Source organism: Anopheles gambiae, chromosome 3 (genome assembly GCF_943734735.2).
Source record: "Anopheles gambiae chromosome 3, idAnoGambNW_F1_1, whole genome shotgun sequence".
NCBI lineage: Eukaryota > Metazoa > Arthropoda > Insecta > Diptera > Culicidae > Anopheles > Anopheles gambiae.
The window spans coordinates 23,448,040-23,473,117 of record NC_064602.1 but is presented as its reverse complement, the minus strand read 5'-3'; the positions used below and the strand labels follow the sequence as shown (position 1 = coordinate 23,473,117).

General features: G+C 44.3%; 2 protein-coding genes across 2 annotated transcripts in view; one reads left to right on the top strand and one right to left on the bottom strand.

Moving 5' to 3' along the window:
- Positions 1-20,088, top strand: part of LOC1279983 (zinc finger protein 236) — a 70,945-nt gene extending 50,857 nt beyond the window's left edge. The window contains exons 6-8 of the mRNA XM_061658471.1: positions 7,157-7,360; positions 19,532-19,691; positions 19,771-20,088. Of these exons, the coding sequence (XP_061514455.1) occupies positions 7,157-7,360; positions 19,532-19,691; positions 19,771-19,980 (574 nt within the window). The 3' untranslated portion in view covers positions 19,981-20,088. The remainder of the gene's footprint in view (positions 1-7,156; positions 7,361-19,531; positions 19,692-19,770) is intronic.
- An 831-nt stretch (positions 20,089-20,919) lies between these two features.
- LOC1279981 (RNA polymerase I-specific transcription initiation factor RRN3) lies at positions 20,920-23,984 on the bottom strand. The gene is made up of 3 exons (XM_061660664.1): positions 23,377-23,984; positions 22,333-23,285; positions 20,920-21,725 (listed from the first exon to the last, which is right to left on the bottom strand). Exons 1-3 carry the CDS (start codon positions 23,578-23,580, stop codon positions 21,068-21,070), a joined length of 1,815 nt encoding a protein of 604 aa, XP_061516648.1. The 5' UTR covers positions 23,581-23,984; the 3' UTR covers positions 20,920-21,067.
- Between the last annotated feature and the right edge of the window lie 1,094 nt (positions 23,985-25,078).

The window sequence follows — 25,078 nt, the reverse complement described above, 5'->3', positions numbered from 1 at the left end:
GAGTTTGAGCTTTATCGAAAAACGATTTATAAACGACAATCCACTGTGGATCGTTGTTGGGACCAGCGGTGGAAGGTGTAGGGGCGACTTGCTGAATGACGATCCCATCTCAAACCGTGCCGATCACACTGTAAAAGGCGAAGTGTTTCGCTCCCATCATCGCACACAAACTGCCTTTATAAATCTTCCCGATATGCTGGCAACCGTAGCGAGAGCCCCCAAACTACCACCGAAAACGCATCGCATCCCAAAACATTGCTGCACCGTCTGTCAGACCCGTGCACACACATATCCTTGACTTTGTCTCCACGCTCAAACTGCTGTCGACGGCTACGGTAAAACGGCAACGATCCGGAAACACACCATCCAGCCCAGGCCTCACTTGATGGTCCCGAGTCCCCCATTTCCCACGCCGGATGTGGTAATGAAGTGTGCACGGAAGTATTTACCACGCTCGGAAGGTGAGTGAGTTGAGTGGTGAGCGGGCTCGATATCTTGCGGCTGTGGTGCGCATTTCCGAGTGATTGGCGCTTGGTTAGATGATCCATGGAAAAGTGTGTGTGTGTGTGTGTGTGTGTGTGTGTGTGTGTGTGTTCCATTCAGTGGGAAACAAATCATTCTTATCGATACCTTGCCAAAGAAATGGCATCACATTGTGAGCGCAACACCTCACTGTTCTTGGTCGTACGGCTGTGGATGGTTGTGGGTTTTATGTTGGTGGATTTTATGGTGAAACGATCGCTATTGATGTCTGAGTTTGACAACGTGAGGTTGATTTAAGACACACCCCCAGCATGATGGTTTGCTCCACTGTTGTTTCCTAGTGCTGAGATAACGTTTGATTAAGCGCACAGTAAGTGTTGTGAAACGTTTCATTGTTGCTGGCGTTGCTTTTGCTTCTACTGATTGTATACAATGACAACGGCTGCAGACATCAGTAAATGCGGTGTTCAGTTTGAATGTTATCTTTGCCTATGGTTAGGTTTGTTTTTAACAGTGCAAGTGATTTTGACATGAAGATGTCTCATTTTTTGTTGTTAGTCAATGACTTCCTATCAAAGGAAATCTTCTGTTCTGTTCTGAATCTGTTCTTTGTGAATGATTTTTGTAAGAACTCAAAATATATGTTCGTGTTTTATTACAAATGATTCATATTATCGTAAATTAAATTTGCTTTTCATTGCCAATTCGAATTCTTAATCAAGGAATCTTAAGGAATAAAATAATTTCCTAATCTTCTTGATGAATAAATGTAACAATTTGTTTGCAATTCAGATTAAACTTTTCAAATGAAAGGAGCCATAGCAAATGGAATCGAAATCTAACCAATTTTATTATTTTAGTCATTATTTTGCTACAAAATAATCTACATCAAAGTCGTAAATCTACATCAGAGTTTCTTCTCTAAATGCTAAATACTAAAGTGTTGTTTACGTTTAATGATACAAAATGATTGTTTAAGTGCTGTGCTGTTGTCAGTATAACTTTATTTATCATTTTTATTGTAATTACTGAAGCCTTTCAAAGTGTTTAGTTTATAGCTTAGTTATGTCATAAGATGAGATAATTTTTCTTTGTTTGTATTATCTCCTCTTATGTTCTGGACAAGTAGTAAAATAAATGTTCGATTGATTCGGACAGGCCTAATAGAAATACCTCAAATTCGAACATCAACGTCTCTCCTAACGTTTCTAACAAATCATCTGATAATGTCTACAACATTTTTGAAAGATTTTGAATTAATAATATAAACAATAAATTTGGTTTTTTATCAATATTTATGGTTGAGATTCATCTATCAGTTGTTTTAACACAAAATTTTATATTTTTAGAGATATTGTGAAAATGTCTTCTTAACAAATGAAAACAGAATCTTCAATGAAGTATGCAGTCTTAGATTCAAACGATTTACTTTTCTTTTATTCCATCAGAGCATATGAAATAAAGGCGTTCATGTTATCCGCTTGGCGAGTCATGTGTCTTCGGAGTACCATGGCTCATAACATTTTCATATTTTTAACCAAACCCCCCGCTGCCACACAAGCCTACCATATATGCTACCGGGAATAATGAAACACCTTGCCGGTACATGGATTTATAATGCGCTTGTTACCCGTATTTGCCCCGTTTCGTGAGAATGTTGGCGAACATTCGGTGCTTTCTCGGGAGCATGGGCATCCTCTTTCCCGCCCGTTTTGACTGGGAAGAAATGTTATATTTGCATACTACACCTTTTGTTTGGTGGAGGTGTAAAATATTTGTCCCAAAATCGTTCTATCATAATTTTTACAGATAAAGGTTAATTTCATAAGACACAAACTTACGCCGTCTCTTAGTCATTCACGCCGCCAGCCAGTTTACTCAGCGGATTCATTTCGTATTTCAAGCGTGCCTCTCCGTTTCTCTGCCTCTCTCTTCCCTTCTTGTTTTGTAAGAGCTAAGGTAAGGAAAAATTAAGTTTCATAAGCATCGCAGCTCCGAGACGTTTAGCTGCGTGTGGATGTGGATATCCTGCAAGGATGTGGAAGATGCGCAAACCACACGAAGTGCCATAAATATGAAAAACAAACACACGTGGAAGCGGCAGCTCGCAAGGATTAATGGAAATGAAAATCGTAAAATGCCACCGCCACACCGCCTTCGCCAGCACAAGTTGAGATGAGTTAATGGGCGCCCCGCCCCGTGCTCCTAGCCGGTAGAAGAAGTGTTACTTTTGTTTGTTGTGTGCTCAGCCACACTACAAATGTGCTCAGGTTACGGGAGTTCATATCGGCGGTACTTCTTCACGTACGATTTTCTTACGACTTTTCATCCTTCTTAGTGGCACAGCGGCAGTTTCCCCTTTTGCCGGGCCCCGGTTAATTACGGGTGTCTTCTATTGTCTTTTGAATTTTAAAACGTTCCATTTCCGCTGTGCACCATCTTTCACGCCAACTTTTGCCTCCCGTGCGCATATGAAGACACATTTTGGTTGGTGCTGCCGGGAGGAGCGACAAGGCGGCAAAAACTCACACCTTTCCGTGGGCGCTGAATTTCACATTCAGCGCGAAGATACGAACCATATCTTATGGTTTTTTGGCCCTGCGAGTCTTTACACCGTTGGCGGGCATCGCTTTCGCAAAACCTCACGATGAATACCTAATGCAAGCTGCTCGCTTGTGAGCTTGGCAATTTGCTAAGTGTTTTGCTCAAGACGGCCGGTACCGTACGGTCAAACTAAGCTAGCCGGCACACACACACACACACACACACACACACACACACACACACACACACACACACACACACACACACACACACACACACACACACACACACAAATAGCCCAGCAAATTAGCGTAGCAGCGCCACACACACACACACTTGCGCGTAATTGATTGTGGACAAACTCTTCGTTTGTGTGGTGCATGGTGCATGGGAAGTGTTGCATTTTGTGCCTTAAATGGAATGAGCAGCCATTTGCTGCTACGAAGTGAAAATTATGCATTTTGATCGCGCCCGATGCATCTCGAATTACAATTTGTGCACGCTTTTTTTTGCGTTACAACGGCAGCTACTTGCTATTGGTAAAATGTTTCCTCCATTCAAAGTAATCGCTTGCCATTAACCGTCACTCGATGGACACCGAGTGCCAAATAGTCCATCGTCGTAAAGTATTGTGAGCGTGTGAGTGGCAAAAAAAGGAACCTTCCATGCAAAAAGGCGATATCGTCACTAGTAGAGGACACTATCCACTAGCTTCCTACTTCAACGGCAATGCATGCACACGGCAGTGCAGCACAGTTAGTAGCAGAGAAGGAAGCAAAGAAAGGAAAAAAACACACTCTCCACTCCGAATCCGTTTTCCGCTGAGACGAAAACACTTCTGCTCAAAGTTCTACTGCAGTTGATGAGTTTTGCCATCGAAATAACACCACGCAAGAAGAAAACGAAAACAAAAGCGCAAAGAAAAACCTCCCTCAAAGCTCTCTGCTTCAGGGAGAAGCCGTTCCGAAACTTTTGCCCTAAAATTGCATCCGCATTCTTTTGCGCAAGTTTCGATATCTGCTCCTTCTTTGCTGATGCAGCAGCTGATGCCCCCCGATGTGGATGTGGAGATTGGTGAGGGGAAGTAAAAAACTGTGCAAGGATCATTTCACGCGAGAGATCCTGCACCCGAAGACGCAGACCACGGTGACGAAACGCTTCCTCTGCTGAAGCGGGTCCGAGCTCCGATTCCGATGCATCAGCCAATCAGCAGTCCAAGGGAATGGCTGGCTCGTTCCGCACCACAAGGACAGATCCCGGCAAAAGCTCATCAAGCATGGACGGAGCAGCCCGGATGACAGCAAGGGTTGAGGGAGATGACCAAAAAAAACGTTCACTTCACCACAGCACTCTTCACAGCGCGTCAAGATGTGCCCGTACAGGGGGAAACGGAATGCAAATTGGCCATCGAACACTTGACACACAGGCGCTCGAGCTCACACACACACACACACACACACACACACTGCACATTCAGTGCGGGTCCCAGCGACGGCGGAAATGCACCGCACGGCGCCATAAGAAAAACTACACTTGATTATAATAATAAACATAAAAATTTATCGCATCATCCATTTTGAGTAAGAGCAAAAAAAAAGCGGCTGCAGGGAGAAAAGCAACGACAACAAAGGAAATGAAACCTAACAGAGATGTGCCGTCCCTGGGGGAGGGAGGGCGACGGACATTCTGCATGTCCTTGAGGAGGAGTCCGAAGGAAGTGCTCTCGAAGTGGAGCGGTTGGATGGGTACAAAAAAATATGTATATATATCTATCTCGCAAACGCAACTCAAACGAACGAAGCCGAACGGATCTCCGAGATGTCATTTGCATTTCGAACGTAAAATGTCACATCATGCAAAGCAAGGAAGCGATCGTCTACTGCTACTACTACTGCTGCTGCTGCGATAGTCTATTTGATGATTCGCGATGGGAAGGGCGAAGGGCTCCCGCTGAGGCAACGGGGGGTAGGGTTCCGTCCGTACGTCCGTTTCGTGTGCCTTTAGCTGCCAGCCAATGCCGGCTTATAGATATATATGATAATTGCATTCCGCTTTTGGGATGAATGGTTTTTAGTGCACGATAGTCGTAAGTTTGAGTTTTGCATGCGAGAGGAAATCAGCTCGACGCTGACCGCTTTCTTTGTTCGGGGTAGTATTACCGGAGAGAGCGAGAGTGAGAGGGACAGAGAGAAAGGGGACGCAAATCTGCACTGCAAAATATTGCAGTCGATGGTGGAAACGGAAGCAACTTGCTTCTTGTGAAATATAAAAATCACTTGCAGCAGGGTAAAATAAAGTTCCTTTCCACATTCGTAGTTAGGATTTGGCTTTGAAGTGAATGAAGGACGTTGAAGGGAAGTGGGAGTATGGATTTACTTTCTAGATTTTTGTCTAGATTTAATAGTATTGTACTACAATCTAATGCACTTTGGGAGATGCAGTACAGTACAAACATTACTAAACGACGAAAAGACTAACCAACCGATATGATTACAAACTTGTCGGAAATATTGAGATGCTTATGGTCTTATTTAATTCATGTAGTTCAATTTAAGCAATTAACTACCCTAAATTTTTCCATATTTTTTCCTCATAGAATTGCGTTTAACTTTGAACTGCGGTTCGAGAAATTAGGGTAGCTTCTAAACGTTAAATTTGTATTTTCGATTGGTAGAGACATTAGCTCGGAATCGTTCCTAACAAAGGAATTGCTTATTTATTATAATGTTAGTTAGGACAATCACGATATATTCCGCCAAAACCAACAAAAGAACGTTAAATTTTAGATTTTTGCAGCAAATTTGACAGCTTGGAAGGCTTCAGTATAACAGCTTTTTGAAAGTCCGCTCCGATGCCCTCTGATCGATTGAAATGGCGTTCGTGAAGTTTAATTAGGATATTATAGAAAAGCAGGAATTGCAGAAAAGTAATCGACAAACTTCTTTCCATTAAATCAACATATTACTGAACTCATTTTTATATGCATTTGTCTGTTTAGGAGGTAATTGAAAGATTATTCTGCTAAAAGATTGAATTCTAAAAGAACCTCAATGGCAACTGCTTCGTTCTTGCGTACAATCTTTCAAGAGCTCCACAATATTCGTATCCACTCGACCTCACATTATAATTTATATGCATTTTTCGCAAAACCTGGCTAATAAGTCCAATTGTTCAGTTCGGTCCTTTGTTTATTCGCTTTAACAGACAATTTTCACTACTTTTTGATGAACTATACTATACGAAACTGTTGTACAAGGGTCAATCATTCATATGTATTAGCTAAACGAACTGACTAGTTCTCGTTCATTCGTCCCACCTCTAGTTCAAAGGTCCTTAAAATCTTACCTGAAACTAGAAAACAGCTTTATCCCTTGCTTTATGCGACAGTCGCTATACTTCTGGCGACAGGACAATCAAGATTAAAAGTAACTGCAACATCTGGTCACTTATACGACACTGTCAACTAAATCATTTGTAACTGCTTGTAATTGGCCATTCATTTCTAGTCCTGAAAAGAGCAATATTTCGTTTTATAAAGAGATGTTTTTGTATTGATGTAAAAGTGAAGGGGAGCGAGAGAGATGTATAACCACAGGTGGACGGCGAATAATATTGGACTACACAACCGTATGACGACGACCAAAACTGACTGAGGGGGTAGGGAAGATGGACCGAATGAGAGAGACCGTTGACACCAGATTTCTTCTGTTCCAAAACGTTGTTCCTTTATTGCGATCTGATCAACGACTGGCGATCAATCCATGTCCTTCCCTTTTATAACAATTCACTTGCCTTCATCAGGCAGTACTATCCTGCCACAATTCTTAAATGAATATCTGAAGAAGCTAATTAATAAAATTGCTATCAATTGAGCGTTTTTATGTGACGTATTGTGGGCACAATCCTGCTTGATGTTCCTGTCACATGTAATCGCGACACATAAAAATCATCCACAGCCTTTTCGTTTCTTAAATTAATCCCACACACTTGTACTGGCAGCGGATTTGCTTGCAAACGGTTCAACTCCCGCCAAAATCCATCATGATTGATTGAACCCAGCTAACTAATCATCAAACTAATCTAATGTAATATGTTCCTTCGTTTTCCCCTCATCACATCTCCTTTCCAGCCACATAATGCTGCAGCACAGCCGGGTCCATCACGACCAGCGATCCGTCAGGGAGTTTGCCTGCCAGCACGAAGGCTGCCACTATCTCGCCCGTTCCGCGACCGATGCCCGCCGCCATCTGGTGTCCCACACGAGCGAGCGGAACTTTGCCTGCAGCGAGCCCGGCTGCGACTACCGGGGGAAATCACTCGCCCAGTTGCGTAGGTAAGTTTTGCGGCCGAATTTTTGTCCATCTTTCTTTCGATAATTAAACGCTAATTTAGCCCAAAACATCCAGCGGTACCGGCACATACACGCCGGACGATGACGGATGGTTGTTGTTTATGATTGTGAGGTGTTTTTCTATTTCTTATACTTTTTGATTAATAAATTACCACATTCGCAAGGGAATTTTGCCCACAGTACCAGTAGGCATCAATTAATTTGTGTGCAGCACACTTCTGGATCGAACCGGTACGAGAACTATCCCACAGAGCAGCGGGTTGGATTATCTCATCAATATCTTCAAACAAGGCTACCTTGGCGGATGGACGGGCAGATGGGATTTAAATACATTAGCATTATCAGCTGGTACATTCTTTGCTGTTTTTCCCCCAGTTTTCCTTTTCCCGCGCTATGAATCATGTGTATTAGCATTGAATTCAATGTATTGTGTGCTAACGCGTGCCACTAACTGTTTGCCACAAGTTGGGGAAGCTGTTGGGGAGAGCTGCCTTCACTCGCTGGCTGCCATATAAGGCAAATCACGCCTAGGCACCTTAAGGCCTCCAAACAGGATAGATTACACTGTACCATTTGCTATTGTGTATCGCTGTGCGCTCTTACGCTTCTTGCGTTCTAAGGAAGAATTTCACGTGTACCTGTCGGTACAGCTCAAGCAACCGGGACGCACTCCACACCAAGCGACGGATGCGCAGCACATAACATAATGCGACAACAAAGAAAACATTTCAACATAAATGCAAACCATGTTTTCCGTCCCTTCCATCCCTACTGCTGTCTGTGCTCTATCGCGAATGGGCAGATAATTTATCATTGAGCGCGGGGTATTGGGTGAGCTGTTTTTAGTATGTACGCTGCTCACCAGAGCACTTCACGTCATCGTCCGGGGACGGCGCGCGTAACGAGCGTTCGATAACCGATCTGGCGTGAATCTTTTACGCATGAAGGATTTCAACCCAACCTTCTGCGTTTGGGGCTTTGTCCTCGGTGCAGGAGCGATCGATCGGTCCTGCGATGTTTTGCACATTTTCTGCACTTCTGCAAAGACTGCTGCAACACGAGGAACAGCGAGTTCCAGAAATAACTACAGCGCGCTAGCATACACACTAGCGCGCACAAAAAAACAGAGGCTCTCCTTGCTATCAAACAGACAGATACACACACACAAGCACACACGAGTATACCCAAAACAACTACAAGGCAATGGAGAATAATTAAATTAAATTAATACCGCATTCCTTTGATATCGAAGCACTTTTTTATTGTTTTTAATTTTCAATCTTACACACATATTCACTACCGTTCGCTGCGATTACTGCTGCTGTTGCTGCTGTTGCTGCTTTTGCTACACATTGACTTGCCACTCGCCACTCGGAACCACCTTTTCGTCATATTAAGATCGGTGGTTTACGCAACGAGTTTTTCTCCCTTACCTTCAATGCCCGCTGCTATCAGCTGCCCTGTTTGTGGGGTTTAGTGCATGCACATAAATAAGCAAAGGAAGCGAAGGTAGCTGAGTGAGAATGACGTTCCTGCCACGGTTTACGCGAGCAGCCGCCAAGGATACGCGAAATAATTGGACACGAGCATGCCCGCGTGAAAGGCTTCAAGAGAAAGAGAGATAGAGAGTGGCAAAGATTGTGGGATATTGGGACTGCGAAATTGATGGGCTCCTGGAACGGAACGGGTTACCATGGGAAATACGCAAAATTCTATAGCCACATCCCTGATCGGTTCGGGGATCGGGTTTTTTTTTTTCAATTTTATTTCAATGCTTTTTTAGGTCGGTGTTTGTTGTTTAGTTTTCTGGCTTCTGTTTCTCCTCAACCGTTTGAATCATTGTTTACTTGTTTAATGTAAGATGTTGCTCAAGAAATTAGTTGCTTGTTTCAGTTTATTGCTTATAATTGCTTCGAGGTTTTAACTTGATGTTGAACATTTCAATGATTTATTTTGAATTTTGCAGCTAAAATCCTTTCAAAAATCGCATCAAAACGTACACTCCCTAAAAACGCCATTTTTCTTGCAGTCTCCTCGATCAAGAACCTGTTAACCAAGGGAAAAAAAGGCTGCGAAAGCGATCGAGAATGCATATTTTGGGCAGTGCTGCAATCGGTACTGCAAGGTTCTTCAATCGGTAGAGCAAGCCACCAACCACAGGGTGGCATTGGAAGCAAAGAAACAAACAACAAAGAGCATATTTCAAATGGAAACACATTTTACGGGAATCCACAAAGCGGACCAAAGTTTCGTTTGTATCAGAAAAAAGGAGGCAAGATCAAATCAAGCAGCACTCCATGGTTTTGTGATAGCGATGAGCAAAAAGACACAGAGGAAAAGTTGTTAAAAAAGTGATCCCATTTAAGGTCCCCAAACAATCGAACCGAGAATGACGGAGGGGCGCTACAATGCCAACGAAGCGTTTGATGGTACGAAATGAATGTGGCAAACAACAGCAATAACAACAATTCAAGTCTTTCTGTGCTCTGCTTTTAACTCCTTCAAGAATGCACGAGGATCGTGGTTTTCGTTGATCGACGAATAACAAAAACTAGTGGTGCCCTGTCAGGGGCGTAATATTGTCAAAATGTAGATCAAAGTGAGATATCAACTACGGGACGGAGTTGGAGGATTTTTGGGGATTTTGGGAATTTTTGGGGATTTTTGGAGGATCATAGTTTTTGGTTTCTGTACAAGCGAAAAAAATCATTTAATACTCGTTTTTAAGAGCGATTGAAAGCAGTTCAACAACACGCAGCTGTGTTTCGAAGAATGTACTTCTTGTATCATGAAACATCAAGAATTTCGGTTTGTTTTGGACACTCAACGGAATCGGTCACATCGTCTCAAGTACAGTTGAAGACTGTCTGTAGTAAATTAGAAAAATAAAATTCAATTTTGGCAATATTTGCACTCCAATTGGATTGTTCGTGTGTATTCTGGAGCTCTCTATTGCCTATTCAAATTGGTCAGCTTATTGCGATACACGTCAAGCCTACTTGGTACGCCTTATGTCTACTTCCTTGGCAGTACCATGACACTATCGATCTTCCTTCGTAAGCTGCGCCGTGTCTTCTTCTAGGCCTTTATTCTCTTTCTGTCAGAAGACGTAAAACACAGCATTTTCATAGCCCGCTTGCTTAATGCTACTGTATCGCATCGACATTTACAACCCTATCTCGACCACTTAAGGTCTAGGATGACTCTGTCCATAGTTTAGCCCAGCACCATTGCTCCGTAATGTAGGTTAAATTTAACACTTCTTCTTCTTCTTTGGCACAACAACCGCTGTCGATCAAGGCCTGTCTGTACCCACTAGTGAAGTGAGCTTGGCTTTCAGTGACTTATTGTTACCATAGCAAGATAGTCAGTCCTACGTATGGGAGCACGGTCTATTTGGGACTTGAACACCCATGACGGGCATGTTGTTACGTCGTACGAGTTGACAACTGTACCATCAGACCGGCCATTACTACATATTGAAAAACGCCCTAAAGTCTCTTGAATAGCTTTTCTCCGTAAGAGTATGTTGCTGAGCGAGCCGAGCATTCACATTGTTAGCTGTTGCAAAATGGTTTAATAATGCGATACTTACTATCTCTCGATGTATCTGTAGGTCTAAAGTCATACATACTGAAATTTAACACTATCTCGGTTTATTTCAACTTTGGTATTTCAACTCAGTGCCTCAAAGAAAGACCTTCTGTCGTAGTCGTAGGGAATTGAGGGATTAAGGTTAGATTTGGTCCGAACATTATCTAACACTCACTGTATCTTGTCTCAAATAGGTTGATCATGGCCGGTAGAAGAACATTAAAATATTTAATTTCATTTTACAGTGAAATTTGTATTAATTTTGGCGCAATAATTGTAGATGATCCTGATCCTCCTTTTAATGTTTCAAATGATGAGCTGAGCAATCTTTAGAGTAAGACTTCTTCAGTTAACAAAGATTCAAATTTTAACCCAATTGAATTGAAAAACCAATTGAATTTTTCAAATTATTAAAGCTTTTGTGTAGAAATCTTTTAGAATCCATTTTTACACATCTTATTTGTCTTATAAAATGCTGTAATCATCTTTAAAGCATCTGCAGAACTATTAATTTCAGCATAACCTTCAACTCTTTTTCTCACAGTCCAACAATTACATCGAACAATCCTTAGCCTGTGTCACATTACCGCTTGCCCGGGTAGACACGATCATCAAACTGCGGACACATTGTATGAAAACATGGATCGCTTTCTACACCTTCCAAGCTGCATCATTTCCTACATCTTTCTCTCCTGTTGTTGCATGCATAATGCATAAAATTATTGCACCGTCCACGAGATAGCGTCATCATAAATTAAGGCAAAAACCCCCAACCCGTCCAACAATGGGATGTGGGAAGGGCGGCTAGCTTTCCCTCGAACGCCATCGCCCCATAAAGCAACGATCCTACTAGACCATCCCTTTCGCATGCGCCTCATCAAGATCAACTGGCCGAATCGGTCACGAACTTATCACCCAGTTCGATACAAAATTCCTGCTTACTTTTCACCCCCTGTTAAGCTGCACACTGTACGGTTAATATTCCACCCCGAGCGCGCTCCATTTTCCATTGTTTGCACCAGTTTGTGTGTGTGTTTGGTGTTTAGCAAACCGACCGACCCCGGGACGGCTCACGTCTGTTAATCGGTTGCATATGCATATTTTCCTCCTCTATCTGCCGGTACATCATCATCTTTTGCGTATGGCTGCTACTGTGCCGCTCCGTTCCTCTGCTGCGGCCCTCCAAAAAGCTCCCAGTTAGTTACTTTTATTAAAAGTAAATGGTCAAACACACCAACCAGGCTGCCGACTGGTACGTACTGTTAGCACTGTTCTTTGCACAATCTGCACACTCCACAAACAGGCAATGCCATTTTTCCAAATGCACTCCTTTTTTCCACGGACGGTTTTATTTCTTGTGCTTTTTCCCTCCTTCCGTCCAAAGAAGAACGCCCAAGCAGCAAAGAAAGGGAGAAAAAAATACTCCACCAGTCCATGGACAAAACTGAGACGGCAAAAAACACGGCCACTTTTCCCTACGCTCAGATAATTCTTTATGTTATTATTTCATTTTATTATCATTTGCATTATTATGCATTCCTCAGGCAACGCGAATGGGGGGGGGGGGGCAAATGCATAATAGCTGCATAAATAGGGGCAGGGCCGGGGTGGACACAGCCGCTTGCGCCTACATTACCGTGGATGACGATGTTAATGACGCTTGTGTTGTGGATGTGTCATCAATATCTTGGACGAGGAGGCACAACCGCAGCACTGCCGGCCGGTGTAGAGCATGGGGTAAACAGATTTTACAGCTTAAGACACACCGTCCAAGGCCCCTGCAAGGCTTCGGCGTATGGCCAATACCAGCAGCGGCAGTAGTAACGCCGCCCGCAATGCAGACGCTCAACGGCACCCGAGCCCCGTGCGGAGTGCAGTCTTAATCAAAACAGACAATCCTCACGATACGCACATTAAGAAGCTGATGCTGCTCCTTTTGTGAGTGGGGAGAACGCCATGGTCCGTGGCCATTTTTATGAAGCGCGCGGGTTGGGATGTATTGTGGGGAATGAAATTCCGCACCCTGATCTGGCAAGCGATGGCCCCCGCCACAAGCAATGGCTGAAAATGGGTGCAAACGAACAAAGACAATAGTTGCGAATGGGGGAAACAAAATGAAGAACCATCCTCTGTCCTCTCCAGCATAGCACCATCCTCCCGTAAACGATGTGTTTACTTCCGCAACCGTCCCGGTACAGACACACTGCAATGGATTAGCTGTGCGCTAACCGTACCGGGAAAAGCGCTCTGTGATGCTCCTCCTTGCCATGCATTGCCATGATGCCATGTTATGGTTATGACGAACGCGCGTCGGAACGCTCCCAGCTGCACAAATGGGTTTATTAGACCACCATCGCACACACAACACCGGAGCATCCGAATCCGATCCAATCCTATTGCAGTGTGTGTGTGTGTGTCTCGGACTGTAAATAGGGAAGCAATACACTGGGACGGCATTGGCGGCATGATCTGTCCGCGCCTGTCGATGAGGCGAACCTTTCTCTGACCTTTCTTCGCACACAGCTTTCGCGCGTGAGATTGTGTTAGCGCTCTCGCTCTCAATGGAAGCTCGCATCGCTTATTGCGCATAAAAATGTCTTCATATTTTTCGTGGTTATGCCTGACTTTACACTACACACTGCTGGCTAGCTAGCATTCTTCAGCACAGCATTAGCGCAGTGCAAACATTGAGCAAAACGGTGGTTCATTTCAAACAGCTCAATTGACGGGGCTAGCCGAAAGCTGTTTATGTAAAAGAAGCTCGAGCAAAAGCTTGCAAACAGGGAAAATTGGCTGAATGCAACGGTTAGTCGTTAAGAATTTATTTTATTGTACGATGAGTTTCTGCACCTCGAGTTTTGATTGTATTTTTTTCTGATAATTAATACATTATCATTAATAACGTTAATAATTTTAACACAAGTTTTCAAAATAAAGAGCAGTTTTTTTGCAAGGATGCTACTTTCTCTTGGAAAAACATGAAGGATATCCTTAAAAATCCAAACTTGTTAAATGAAAAGGACTTATTGGATGCTCCTAGAGCTTTGTAGGAAGTGGATTGTAAGCTACATTCAATCATATTCTTCATTTCTCCCTGTCAAGACATCGGACTGGACAGGATCTGGTATGGACGAACAGTGATTTGATCGGTTCACAGAAATACATACGTTTGAATGTTGTTAAGAGATTATAAAAGTGTTTTTATTCTTGATAATGCATACGTTAGTAAAATTAAAATATTGGTTAATTGATTGATTGAGGCTGTTAAGGACTAAAATGCTTGTTGAAATCGTCTCCGATAGACTGCGAGACGCACCCTGATCACTCAATATTACCAAGTGAGTGATTATGGTCACCTACTAAATCCTTCCACGTCTTGCTCTAGATCAAGGGCCTCCAAACTTTTCAGCTCGCGGGCCGCATTGCTTCAAAAATATCTATGTTGAGGGCCATTTGACGCTACCTTTAACTGATGAGTGAACGTTTAAATCTCGTTTTTATAATAAAATACCAACGATACTTGTACAGTTTCGTGTTACTAAAGCTTGATTTTTGTCTAAGAAAAGTAAAAAATACATTTTAATTTAAAAAATTCCTAATAACGTAATATTTATATTAACCCTGGCAAAGTCATCGTGAGCCGCATTATAAGCTCTTGAGGGCCGCATGCGGCCCGCGGGCCGTAGTTTGGAGACCCCTGCTCTAGAACCTTGGTCATTAAGAGAAATTCCACGGTCAAATTTCACTCTAACTCTCTCTTATTGTTCGTATCTCTTGAAGTCCAAAAGACTGGAATAAGTCATGGACTTGTTGTACATTGATATTCATCAGTGTACCTTCTTCTTCTTCTTTGGCTCAATAACCGATGTTAGTCAAGGCCTGCCTGTACCCACTTGTGGGCTTGGCTTTCAGTGACTAATTGATTCCCTCCCATAGCAGGATAGTCAGTCCTACGTATGGCGGCGCGGTCTATTTGGGGATTGAACCCATGACGGGCATGTTGTTAAGTCGTACGAGTTGACGACTGTACTACGAGACCGGCTAATCAGTGTACCATAATCTTTAATAAAACGGTTGATCCATTCACTGGAAAACCTCAGCTCGAATTCTGTTATGCTAGATTTCAGAACAGCGTGAACGTCGTTCTTACTGTTCCGAACACTCAGTGCAGTAGAACGGAGTTGCAAATACTCGTCAAAGCCGTGGACGAACTACAACCACGAGAAACACAAATGTGGTCAGTGTTTATGTTGAAAACTTGGGGTATAAATTTGAAAAAATAGGCTTAATTCAGATAATTTCTGCGAAAGCCCTTAAATATGTAAGATTTAAGTAACGTTCCTACTATTAAAGTAAAAGCCAAACACTACTGACCAAAGACGAATATTGATACATTGTCATCTTCATCAGCAAGGCGCTTCCATGATTAAGAAGTATGCTAGAAGATACTGAATGCAGTAGAGGATGCTAGAGTGATCTTGAACATCTCAGACTGATGATGAAAAAAGTTGTATCAAGAAGGATTGTGGTTTGAAAGCCTCCTTAGCGTGTCTGTAACAATCTTCTGATGAATTAAGTTAACGTAACTAACTGGTATATCCATAAGATTTTCATCTTCATTTATACATTAACAACTTAGATTGGCTTGTTTTGTTGTGATTCTGCTATAGAAAAGTCCTGCAATGTAAGCATTACTCAATATTAATAACTAGAGTTCTCCAGAACATCAAAATACATTATTATACAATTACCTCAACTTCCACGCATCGGCGTGGTCTCTCCACATTGGATATCAGTATTCTGCGATTTATCTTCAGCCTGATGCGATACCATTCCCATCCCCAGCCGACGACACGACAGTAAAAAGGCTGCTGACAGTTGAGAACCCAGCAACCCGAATCGCACAACTACGCGTTAAGTAAACTGCGGTAACATACAAATATTCCACAAAATGTCCGCCACCATTCCCTCCATTGCCTTCAATTTCTGCCGATTGGCTTTCCCGATCGCACCGATCGCACCGAATCGGGTGGCTCCACATTCTGAAACATAATACATAAAATGCGAGCAAAATCCAAACCCCCCTCCTGCCCTTTCCCTAGCCAAGTGGGGACGGTCAAATTCAACAAGAAAGGAGATGGGGAAAACACCACCATTTCAACAGCACGGCTTCCGAGTCCGAATGTCGCCTTCACTCGCCGAATGCCGATTGTCGCATAGTGATCGCAATTTACATAAAACGCGCGGTGGAAGCGCTGCAAAAAATGCAGACGAGAGACGGTGAGAAACAGAAATGTAACCTCGTCCACACAAACTTCAGGACGAAGAACGCGATCGATACACGCCATCGTCGTAACCCGCCACCGCGATCACTGCAAACATGCGCTTCTTCTCACCTTAGGTTGCTTCTCACTGTCGCTAAAAGAAGACGACGCAATGAGCCCTTTGCCGTTTGGGTTGCATATTTATGCCCTCGATCGTCTCCCCGTCTCGATGCTCCATCGGACCTTACCTCAAAAGCGATACACTTTCTTCCCCCCCCCCCCCCCCCCCTTACTTCAGGCAAATATTTCACCGCAGAACGCAGCGCTGAGGACTGTGGTGATATTCGATCAAGATGTGTCTGCGGTCCACCCCTTACACCAGGGACAGGCACTGGCAACACGACTCCAAGCTCCGCAACGAACGAATGAAGGAAGCGATGCAAAACAAAATTCGATCGCGGTGCTTTGTTTCCTTGCGCGGATCCTTGTACACCGCGCGACTGTCCGCGATTCCGCTTGGCGGGCTCGGGTGTTCCAGCGCGGGTTGCTATTGTAATATGATCGTGGCAGGCGTGTATACCGGCTTGGTGTGTAAGTGGAGTGAAATTGTTACAGTTTAAATCTCTTGTTTGTCGCCAGGCCGTACTTTGGCCGTATAAGGGCCCCGCTGATCGGGGCTGGCTGATCGAGCAAGCAGTAGCACCCCCGTTTTGCAGGGGCAGCGTAATGAAACGTAACATTAATCGCAAGATGTCCATCGTGTTCGGGAGTCGAAACGTTGCGCGTGGGGGAAAGGATGGTGTGGAGGAAGGAATGTGACCAATGAATAAGTCACATGGGGACACTTAGAGGACGTGTATGGTTTGAGAAAGAGGCGAAGCCTGAAAGTAACTACAATTATTAAATTTCTCCCATCCGAATTTATAGTATTGCTATCAAATCAAGTGTACATGGTACATCAAATCCAGTCTTAATTGTTCCCCCGACTGTATTGTTCAGAATCCGCTAACGCATTCTGTGTGTCAAAACAAACTAGAGTAATAAAAATGATAGATCGTGTGCCACGCTTGAACCTCTTTGTGACCTCTTCAATTCAAGCTTATGTTCTCGTGGAAACAGGCTTTACGTTACAAGTTGTCTTGGTGTCAATGACGAATGACATGATCAGTGGAGCCTAGCGGGCTTGATCGTCGTACATATCATACAGATTGTAGCGGCTCCTTCATCAGACTGTCCATGCAACCATGAGAAGCTCGACATCCCTCGAAGCATCATTCTCCAAAAATGACTGTCGTCAGATCAGGACTATTTAGTGAGTCCTCAGGCTATGGCAAGACTCAGACTTGTTCCTTCATGCTGGTATCTACTCAGAAGATACCTAATCATTATTGGCTAATCAAGATATAATTGTTAAGGTCGTATCCAAGTTGACCAAATCCAAACACCTTCAAATCCGTCAGAATAGCAGATAATGACAAGATTATTACACTTCCTCTATGTGATTTAGTCCTAATATTTAGTTTTTCTATGTTAAAAAAATGACCTACGTTTCAAAATAGATATTCCACCCAGACATTGAAAAGAATGTCCAAGATATAGGTCACTGTAAATAACTTAAAGATCAATTTTATGTTAAAAAGCCTTCAAAATTAACGTAAAATTTATATAAAAACCAACGAGATTGGATCGAAATTGAGATTTTAAGACTGTTTTGAGATCAAATTCCAGAGGTACAGGATGGATATAGATTTAAGAGCTTTGGAATTGTTATTTTTTTACTAACTTTATCTTAAATGCTATTCGACTCTTTACGCCATTTGACTGTTCATTTGTCTCTGGTAATACTGTTAATTGTTATTATCTAATGCATTCTTCTTTAAAAAGTGTTTCCTCGCTTTAATGAGACCTGCAATTGGCACAAAAATTGCATATAGCCTAGAGTTCATAGACACCATAACTGAGTTTCGTAACTGGGAACTATTTGAGTAATAAGCGATCCTTAAGCAGTTTTGTGGCTAGTATCCTTTTCTTCACCTTTAAACATATTCATAAACTGTCTAGACTGTTGAGGTTAATTTCATGACGTATGAAATGTCCATTTTCCTTCAGTCCATTGGTAATGAATCTTAAACTACACTAAAGCACCAAGAGCTTCATGGCTTCTTCCTTATTCCCTACGCGTGCACTCCGCCACAGCAGCTCCATTTAGCTTGACGTGATGAACGAGGAAGATCATGTTCCCATGGTAACCCCCGGGGGAAAGCCAGCTCAGCCAATATCCATCCGAGCAGCCTACTAAGAACCTCGTGGTACGGTACCTCTTTCGCCCGGCCGCACCCCGTACAGTAATCGTAGCCATTTTGGCGAAGTGAAAAACCTTAATACATATTATTATCGACACGATAGCATCAACGTGTAGTATAATTTATATGATCACAACCGCAACCGTCTCTTTATTGTTGTTTCTGCAATGCTTCTGCTGCTGCTGCTGCTGCTGCTCGCAATGGTTAAACTGCTCTTGTTCCTTTTTTCTGTTGCTGTTGCTCCACCGATGACCTCCTCTCTCCGAAGACGCGTGCGCCCTCGATCATACTGTGCCTCGGGACTTCCTCCCCGCAGGGAATCCGCACTCCCATTGCTTTTATCGCTATAGCAGCAACAGCAGCAGCAGCAGGCCTTTAATAAGTCACGATTTCTTCATTTTACGGCAGTCCAATTTGGTGCGCGACCGATCACATCGAACGATTCTGGACAGTGCTGTGTCCACCCCACCCGGGAACCTCGGCCTGGACCGTCCTCACCCGTGTACACGGTCGATCATTATGCTTATGCTGCGTGCCGAATCGATGCGGAAAAAGAATGTGCAATGAAGGAAGAAAAAAAATGCATTCCCCGCAAGCCGATGCCCGATCGATGGACAATTAAAGTGCACCAGATTTTACCTTCCGTTGTACGTGCACACATACACGCGCACGCGCGTCTTGGGTCGGGACTTATCAAGTGAATTTATTGTTCAACTCGTACTGCGGCTGCCCAGGCAACACATGACATGCAGGGGACAAGGGACAGCGCATTACCATTTAATGTGTCAACTCTACCCATATTTGAAGTGGTAGACGACGAACCTCATTCCCCTAAATTGATCTTCGATCTTGACTCGATCCTCTCTTGGTGTGATAAATAAATGTTTTTTTTTATTCTCTCTCTCTCTCTCTCTCTCTCTCTCTCTCTCTCTCTCTCTCTCTCTCTCTCTCTCTCTCTCTCTCTCTCTCTCTCTCTCTCTCCACACTAACAGACATGCACTTTTTCGGCACGAGGAGCTGGAGAAAAAGTACAAATGTGATCAGTGTGACTTTGCGACGCACATTCCCGGACACCTGCGCCGGCATCTGCTGGTGCACTCCGGCTGCAAACCATTCTCCTGTCCACACTGCGACTATTCCTGCAACAACATTGTAAGTGTGGGCTATAATAGCTGACGAATGATTTTACCTTCAACTCTTTATCTCATTCTTTGTTTCCTCTTGTTTGTAGGAAAATTTACGCAAGCACGTTATTTCTACCGCGAAGCATAAGGGGAAATTTTTGTACGAGTGTAAATTTTGCCCCAGTGGCGCGGCGAATGAAGCAAGCAGCACGCCACCGTACGGTACCAACTTTCAGAAAGAGTTTAAGGACCATCTACAGCACAGCCACAAGCTTACGCCGGAGGAAGTGAAAATGTTTACTGCCACTTTACTGTAACGGAATTTTGAGAAGAATGTACGGATTATTACGACGTGGAAATAAATCTGAAAACAACATAAAAGACAGCTGAGTATCATGGCTAATAAAATTGCGCAATTTAGAAAACTAATTAGGTCTCAAAAATAGCAAACGAATGAAATGTGCATCAAAAAAACAAAACAAAAGGTGTGGAAAATTCAAAATATATTTGAAAAAGCGCCACTCTGCATACGGTGGTGAGTTGTTGAACTAATAGAGGTTACATTTTTCCTATAAATGTAATGGTTTGTATCTTTACTAAACTCGTTTGCATGCGATGTAACTGTCATAGGATACATGTAACGCTTCGTAACGCTGGTGTGTCCTTTTTTGCATTTGAGCTTTGAACGGTTCCGACGATTCCAATGGACTTCGACAGTCGACTAGTGACTTTGAACGTCTGAGGATAGTTCTTTCTGGATGGTTCCGATCTTGAAGTGTTGTACTCATCTACCAGAATCTAAATACGAATGCAATATCTATCTGTGATTTAGAGAAATATCCACCTTGGACCAAGTGTTCTGCATGGCTTAAATGGTAATTGACCATAAGTGATTCTTTCGTTTAACTTTCATAGCTTCAAATAACCGCCTCTCATTCGATGAATGGGAATAATTTGACCAGTTTGACTTGATAACTCAAAACATTATATTTATTTCCGCAACTTTTCGCAAAAATTAATAGAACGAAAATTCAAATAATAACCGATAGAATTCCGTTTATAAAGTTTGAAGTATGTTTCGTAATGATAATGAGTAAAACGTGCAAAGAGAAGATAAGACAAGAGTACATTTTAGCGAATCTAATTCAAAACACACAAATCAAGTTACCAAGAAAACTGATAACGAAAATGACTCATCTAATGTTTCTTTCCTAACACACGCGCCAACCTGTTAACGCAAATGCTCCGCATTAGTGTACTGTGTATATTAAATGTTGGATAGATAGTGTATTTTTCATCAGTTGTGTAGTGTAAAAGCATTACAGAGACACGGGAAGATTGCACGCCCACCACTCAAGACCATACCACTGGGACCATAGCGTGGTACGCGGTCTCCCACCCACCTCAGCTATGAAATCCCGGCGACACACCGTACGAGAACGTAAACTCGCCGCTTACATCCACCCCGTGGTGCTTGTGGCGCTTGCTCTCCGGGATGAAATCGTCCACATCTTCCGACACCGATTCGTACCGCTTGCGACCCCTACCCCTACCACTCGTCTCGCCACCGCCGCTCTCCTCGTCCAGCTCGTGCGCCTGATATTGCAGGTAGAACGGTTCGATGCGCTTGCCCGACTTCTTCAGCATGTACGGATCGAACGGGAAGAACGTGTCGAGACAGTCCTCCGGCAGCTGCGTGTTGTTCTTGTACACGGTGGCCAACTTGCGGCGTGCATTCCGCTCCAGAATGGTGTGACAGTAGGCCAGCTGGTAGGCTCGCGTAATCCCCGCGAAAGCCGTCGCCACCGTCGGCAGGCAGACGCGCAGCGGGTTCAGCTGACAGGTGACGATCGACGACAGCTGCAGCGACTGCAGGAACGTGAGGTTCTTCGCGCTCGAGGTGAGATGGTTGGCGCGGAACGCGACCACGTAGAAGATCGCCTGACACACCGAGTAAAACACGAGATGCGCCTTCAGCGATTGATTGTAGTGCATCGAGTCGCACCGCTGTATGTAGTTGTGCACCCAGTGCGACATTTCCAGCAGCATGGACTTTAGATAGCTGCAAGTAGAAGAGAGTAACACAAAGTTTAGCAAAACGGGAGCGGACTAGTGGGTTTACAAGTAAATTTAAATTCTTTGCGGTTATTAATACGTAGCATCATTGGACCCAAACGCCTATTCTTTTAAAGATTGCTGAAACTGACTTCGATTTTGATTCCGGAGCCAATTCCAATTCCGGAGCCGATTTCGATTCCGGACCCGCTTCCGATTTCAAAACTGGTTCTGATTTCGGAGCCGATTCCGGAACGAATTCCGAACTTGAAGCCGATTCCGATTCCGAAATCGATTCTAAAATCAGTTCCGGATCCGATTCCGTAACCAGTTCCGGATCCGATTCCAAAACCAGTTCCAGATCCGATTCCAAAACCAGTTCCGGAACCGGTTCCGAAACCAGTTCTGGAGACGATTCCCAAGTTGATTCCCAAGTTGATTCCCAAGCCGATTCTGGAATCGATTCTGGAATCTGATTCCGGACTTTCTATTATTCGGAATCGATTCCAGAAAACTTCGGAGCTAGCCGGAATCGATTCCAGCACGAAAACTTCATTTTTCCCATTACTAGAACGGACAACGAATCCGTTTTCCTCCTGCTGCCCCATACTTACTTTAACGGGACATATTTGGCCCGGGCCAGCATGCTGGCGATGTAGCCGACCGACGTCTGCCGCACGTTCGGCGATTTGTTCAGATTGTTCACGTTCTTCCACAGCGAGCTGATGAAGTGCTCCGCGTACGACAGCTTGAAGCTGCAGATGTAAAACATAATAAACTGCGCGTGGTCGGTGTTGTGTGCCGGCAGGATGTGAGCGTCGAACTGGTTCAGCACGATCTTGAACAACCGATCGCCCTGCCCGTCCACCTTCACCGTCTGCTCGATGTAGTTGAAAATGATTTCCATAAACCAATCGAGCGTTTCCGCGACGGGATGCTTCATCGTGTCGCTTTCCTCGCCGCTTTCCCCGTCCTCACCCTCACCGGTGTCCGTCATCTCGAACATCATTTCCTCGTCCGGATACTCCGTCTCCTCGATGACGCTCCTGGGCATGTTGACGTCGAGCTGCAGCAGATGGTAGAACACAATATCCAGCAGCTCGTCGCAGTAGATCGACGCGTACTCCGTCATGCGCAGCACGTTGTAGAGGTAGCCGGCCACCTCGCCGGACGGCCGCTTGTAGTACGGGAAGTTCTTCCGCAGCTGCGTCAGCACCACGTCGAAGATCATCGGTATCACATTTTTCAGTCTTATTATCAGATCGTGCAACGATCCCATCTGCTGCTGCTGCTCCTCGCTCGGGATGCAGCCAACCGTGGACGACGACGGCGACTGTAGCGCCCGGTCCGGGATGAACTGTTTCACCAGCTTGGCCACGGTCATGGTGCAGTAGTTTTTCTGCACAATCGACAGCTCCACCACGAACTGTTTGTACGCTTCCTGCGCCTCCTCGGAGCGGTTCAGCCAGCGGGAGGACAGCAGAAACTCGACCAGCTTGCCGAAGTAGGGCTTCATCAAAGGAACGGCTTGCTTAGCTTCGGCGAATATTTCTACGAATTTCATGTCCTGTGCATAAAGAAGAAGAAGAAAAACACAAACAAGCACCGGATTAATATGGAGCACCAGTCAACCGGTAGTACTACGCCCTTTCACTTACCTGCGGATCTTCATCTTTCAGCTTTTCTAAAAGTTCATCGTACCCCGTTAACCGGTTGTTATCCAACACGTCCCGCAGGGCCAACTCGATCGACAGCTCGGCGAAGCGCACCTTGTTCCGGGTCGGTGTACCGCTACCGTCCGGCACAGACTGTGATGGCTTGAGGATGGACGAGACGCGACGTTTCTCGGTGAGTGTGGACATTTTGGCATTCTGGTTCTCACTGGGGGTGGAATGGTTTTTGCTTGCAAAGGCTGGCACACACAGGAAACGCCACGATTCCACGCTCTTTCAAGGTTGCCTATTACGCAGTACCGCACCGACGGTGTCGCTCCCGGCGAACCAAAACACTGCAGCCGGATGATTCCTGCACCCGGGACTAGCCGAAGGACACTGCGCAACAACACTACGGAGGGGAATTAATTCACAATTTCACCGAATTCGTGGCACTATTTCACAATTCACCCCACGAGCACCTTTTTGCAGCCGGGTGGCGAGCACGTTTTAACACGATTCGATGACGTACGGATAATCGGAGCGGAGGTTTTTTCCCCGCTGGGCAAAGCGACGGAAGAAATCATTACCTTTCGCTCATTTTCTCAGGCCCTTTCCCTCCGCCCTACGGCGAATTTGTAAAGCAACTAGTCAGCTGAGTGCGCTGTCGAAAGTTTAGTTGTGTAAGTGCGCCAGACGGCCAACCGCTGTTAGAAGTCGTCTGTGGGTTTCCTTTCATAGCGCTATCTCTTTCTCGCGTGTGGCAAATGTGGTAACAAACTCGGATTAACAGGTTCATTTCGGCTCTAATTACCGTTCCGCCGGGTTCTAGAACGCAGGCAGTTGATTGTGACACCGGCATACTGGAAAGTTAACTGGTAGGCCCTGTTAAGCATCAAGGCCGTGTCTGTGCTTCGTCGCATGCGATTTTATTGCACGTACTGTCAAACGCTTTTTCGATATTGCGATTATTTGGATGATTTGAATAGTTTAACGGTCATGAAAAATTAAGTTTAGGTTGTTCCTACAAAACACCACAAAATTAATTTGACTGATAAACTCGGATGCGGGGTCTGACGAAATTTAAAAAAAAAATTGATTCCGTCGTACAAGAAAATCAAACCTCCGACCTTATCTGTCAAATCCTATATTAAATTTTGACAGGCTTTCCGATTAAATCGCATCTGATGTAGCACAGACACGGCAGTAAAGCACAACTTTCTTACGCTAAGCTTTTGCATTCGTATGGTGTATTTGGTCTCGTGGTACAGTCATCAACTCGTACGACTCAACAACATGCCCATCATGGGTTCAAGCCCCAAATCTACCATGCCGCCATACGTAGGACTGACTATCTTGCTATGGGTAATCCATAAGTCACTGACAGCCAATCCCAAAAATGATACAGGCAGGCCTTGACCGACAACGGTTATTGAGCCAATATAAAAAAAAATGTCAGTGAATTTTCCAGTATGCCGGTTTCACTCAACTGCCTGCGTTCTAGATGCCGGTGGAACGGAAAGTTGATGAAAATAAGCGCCGGGTTGAACGTGTTAATGCGAATTAGGGTTTTGCGCGTTGCACAGCAAACCCGCCAGCGTGAGCTAGCGATTCCGTGGTCATTTTTACACTGCAACGTTTGAACTCATTGCGCTTTTTTGGTTTGATTTGTGAAAATTCAACTCCATCGCCGCAATGTTTGTTACCA

Coding starts and splice junctions, on each gene's coding strand:
- LOC1279981 (XM_061660664.1), bottom strand. CDS start 23,580: ATGTCCACACTCACCGAGAAACGTCGCGTCTCGTCCATCCTCAAGCCA. Junction 23,286..23,376: donor TGAAAGATGAAGATCCGCAG/GTAAGTGAAAGG, acceptor CTTTATGCACAG/GACATGAAATTCGTAGAAAT. Junction 21,726..22,332: donor GCCAAATATGTCCCGTTAAA/GTAAGTATGGGG, acceptor TTCTACTTGCAG/CTATCTAAAGTCCATGCTGC.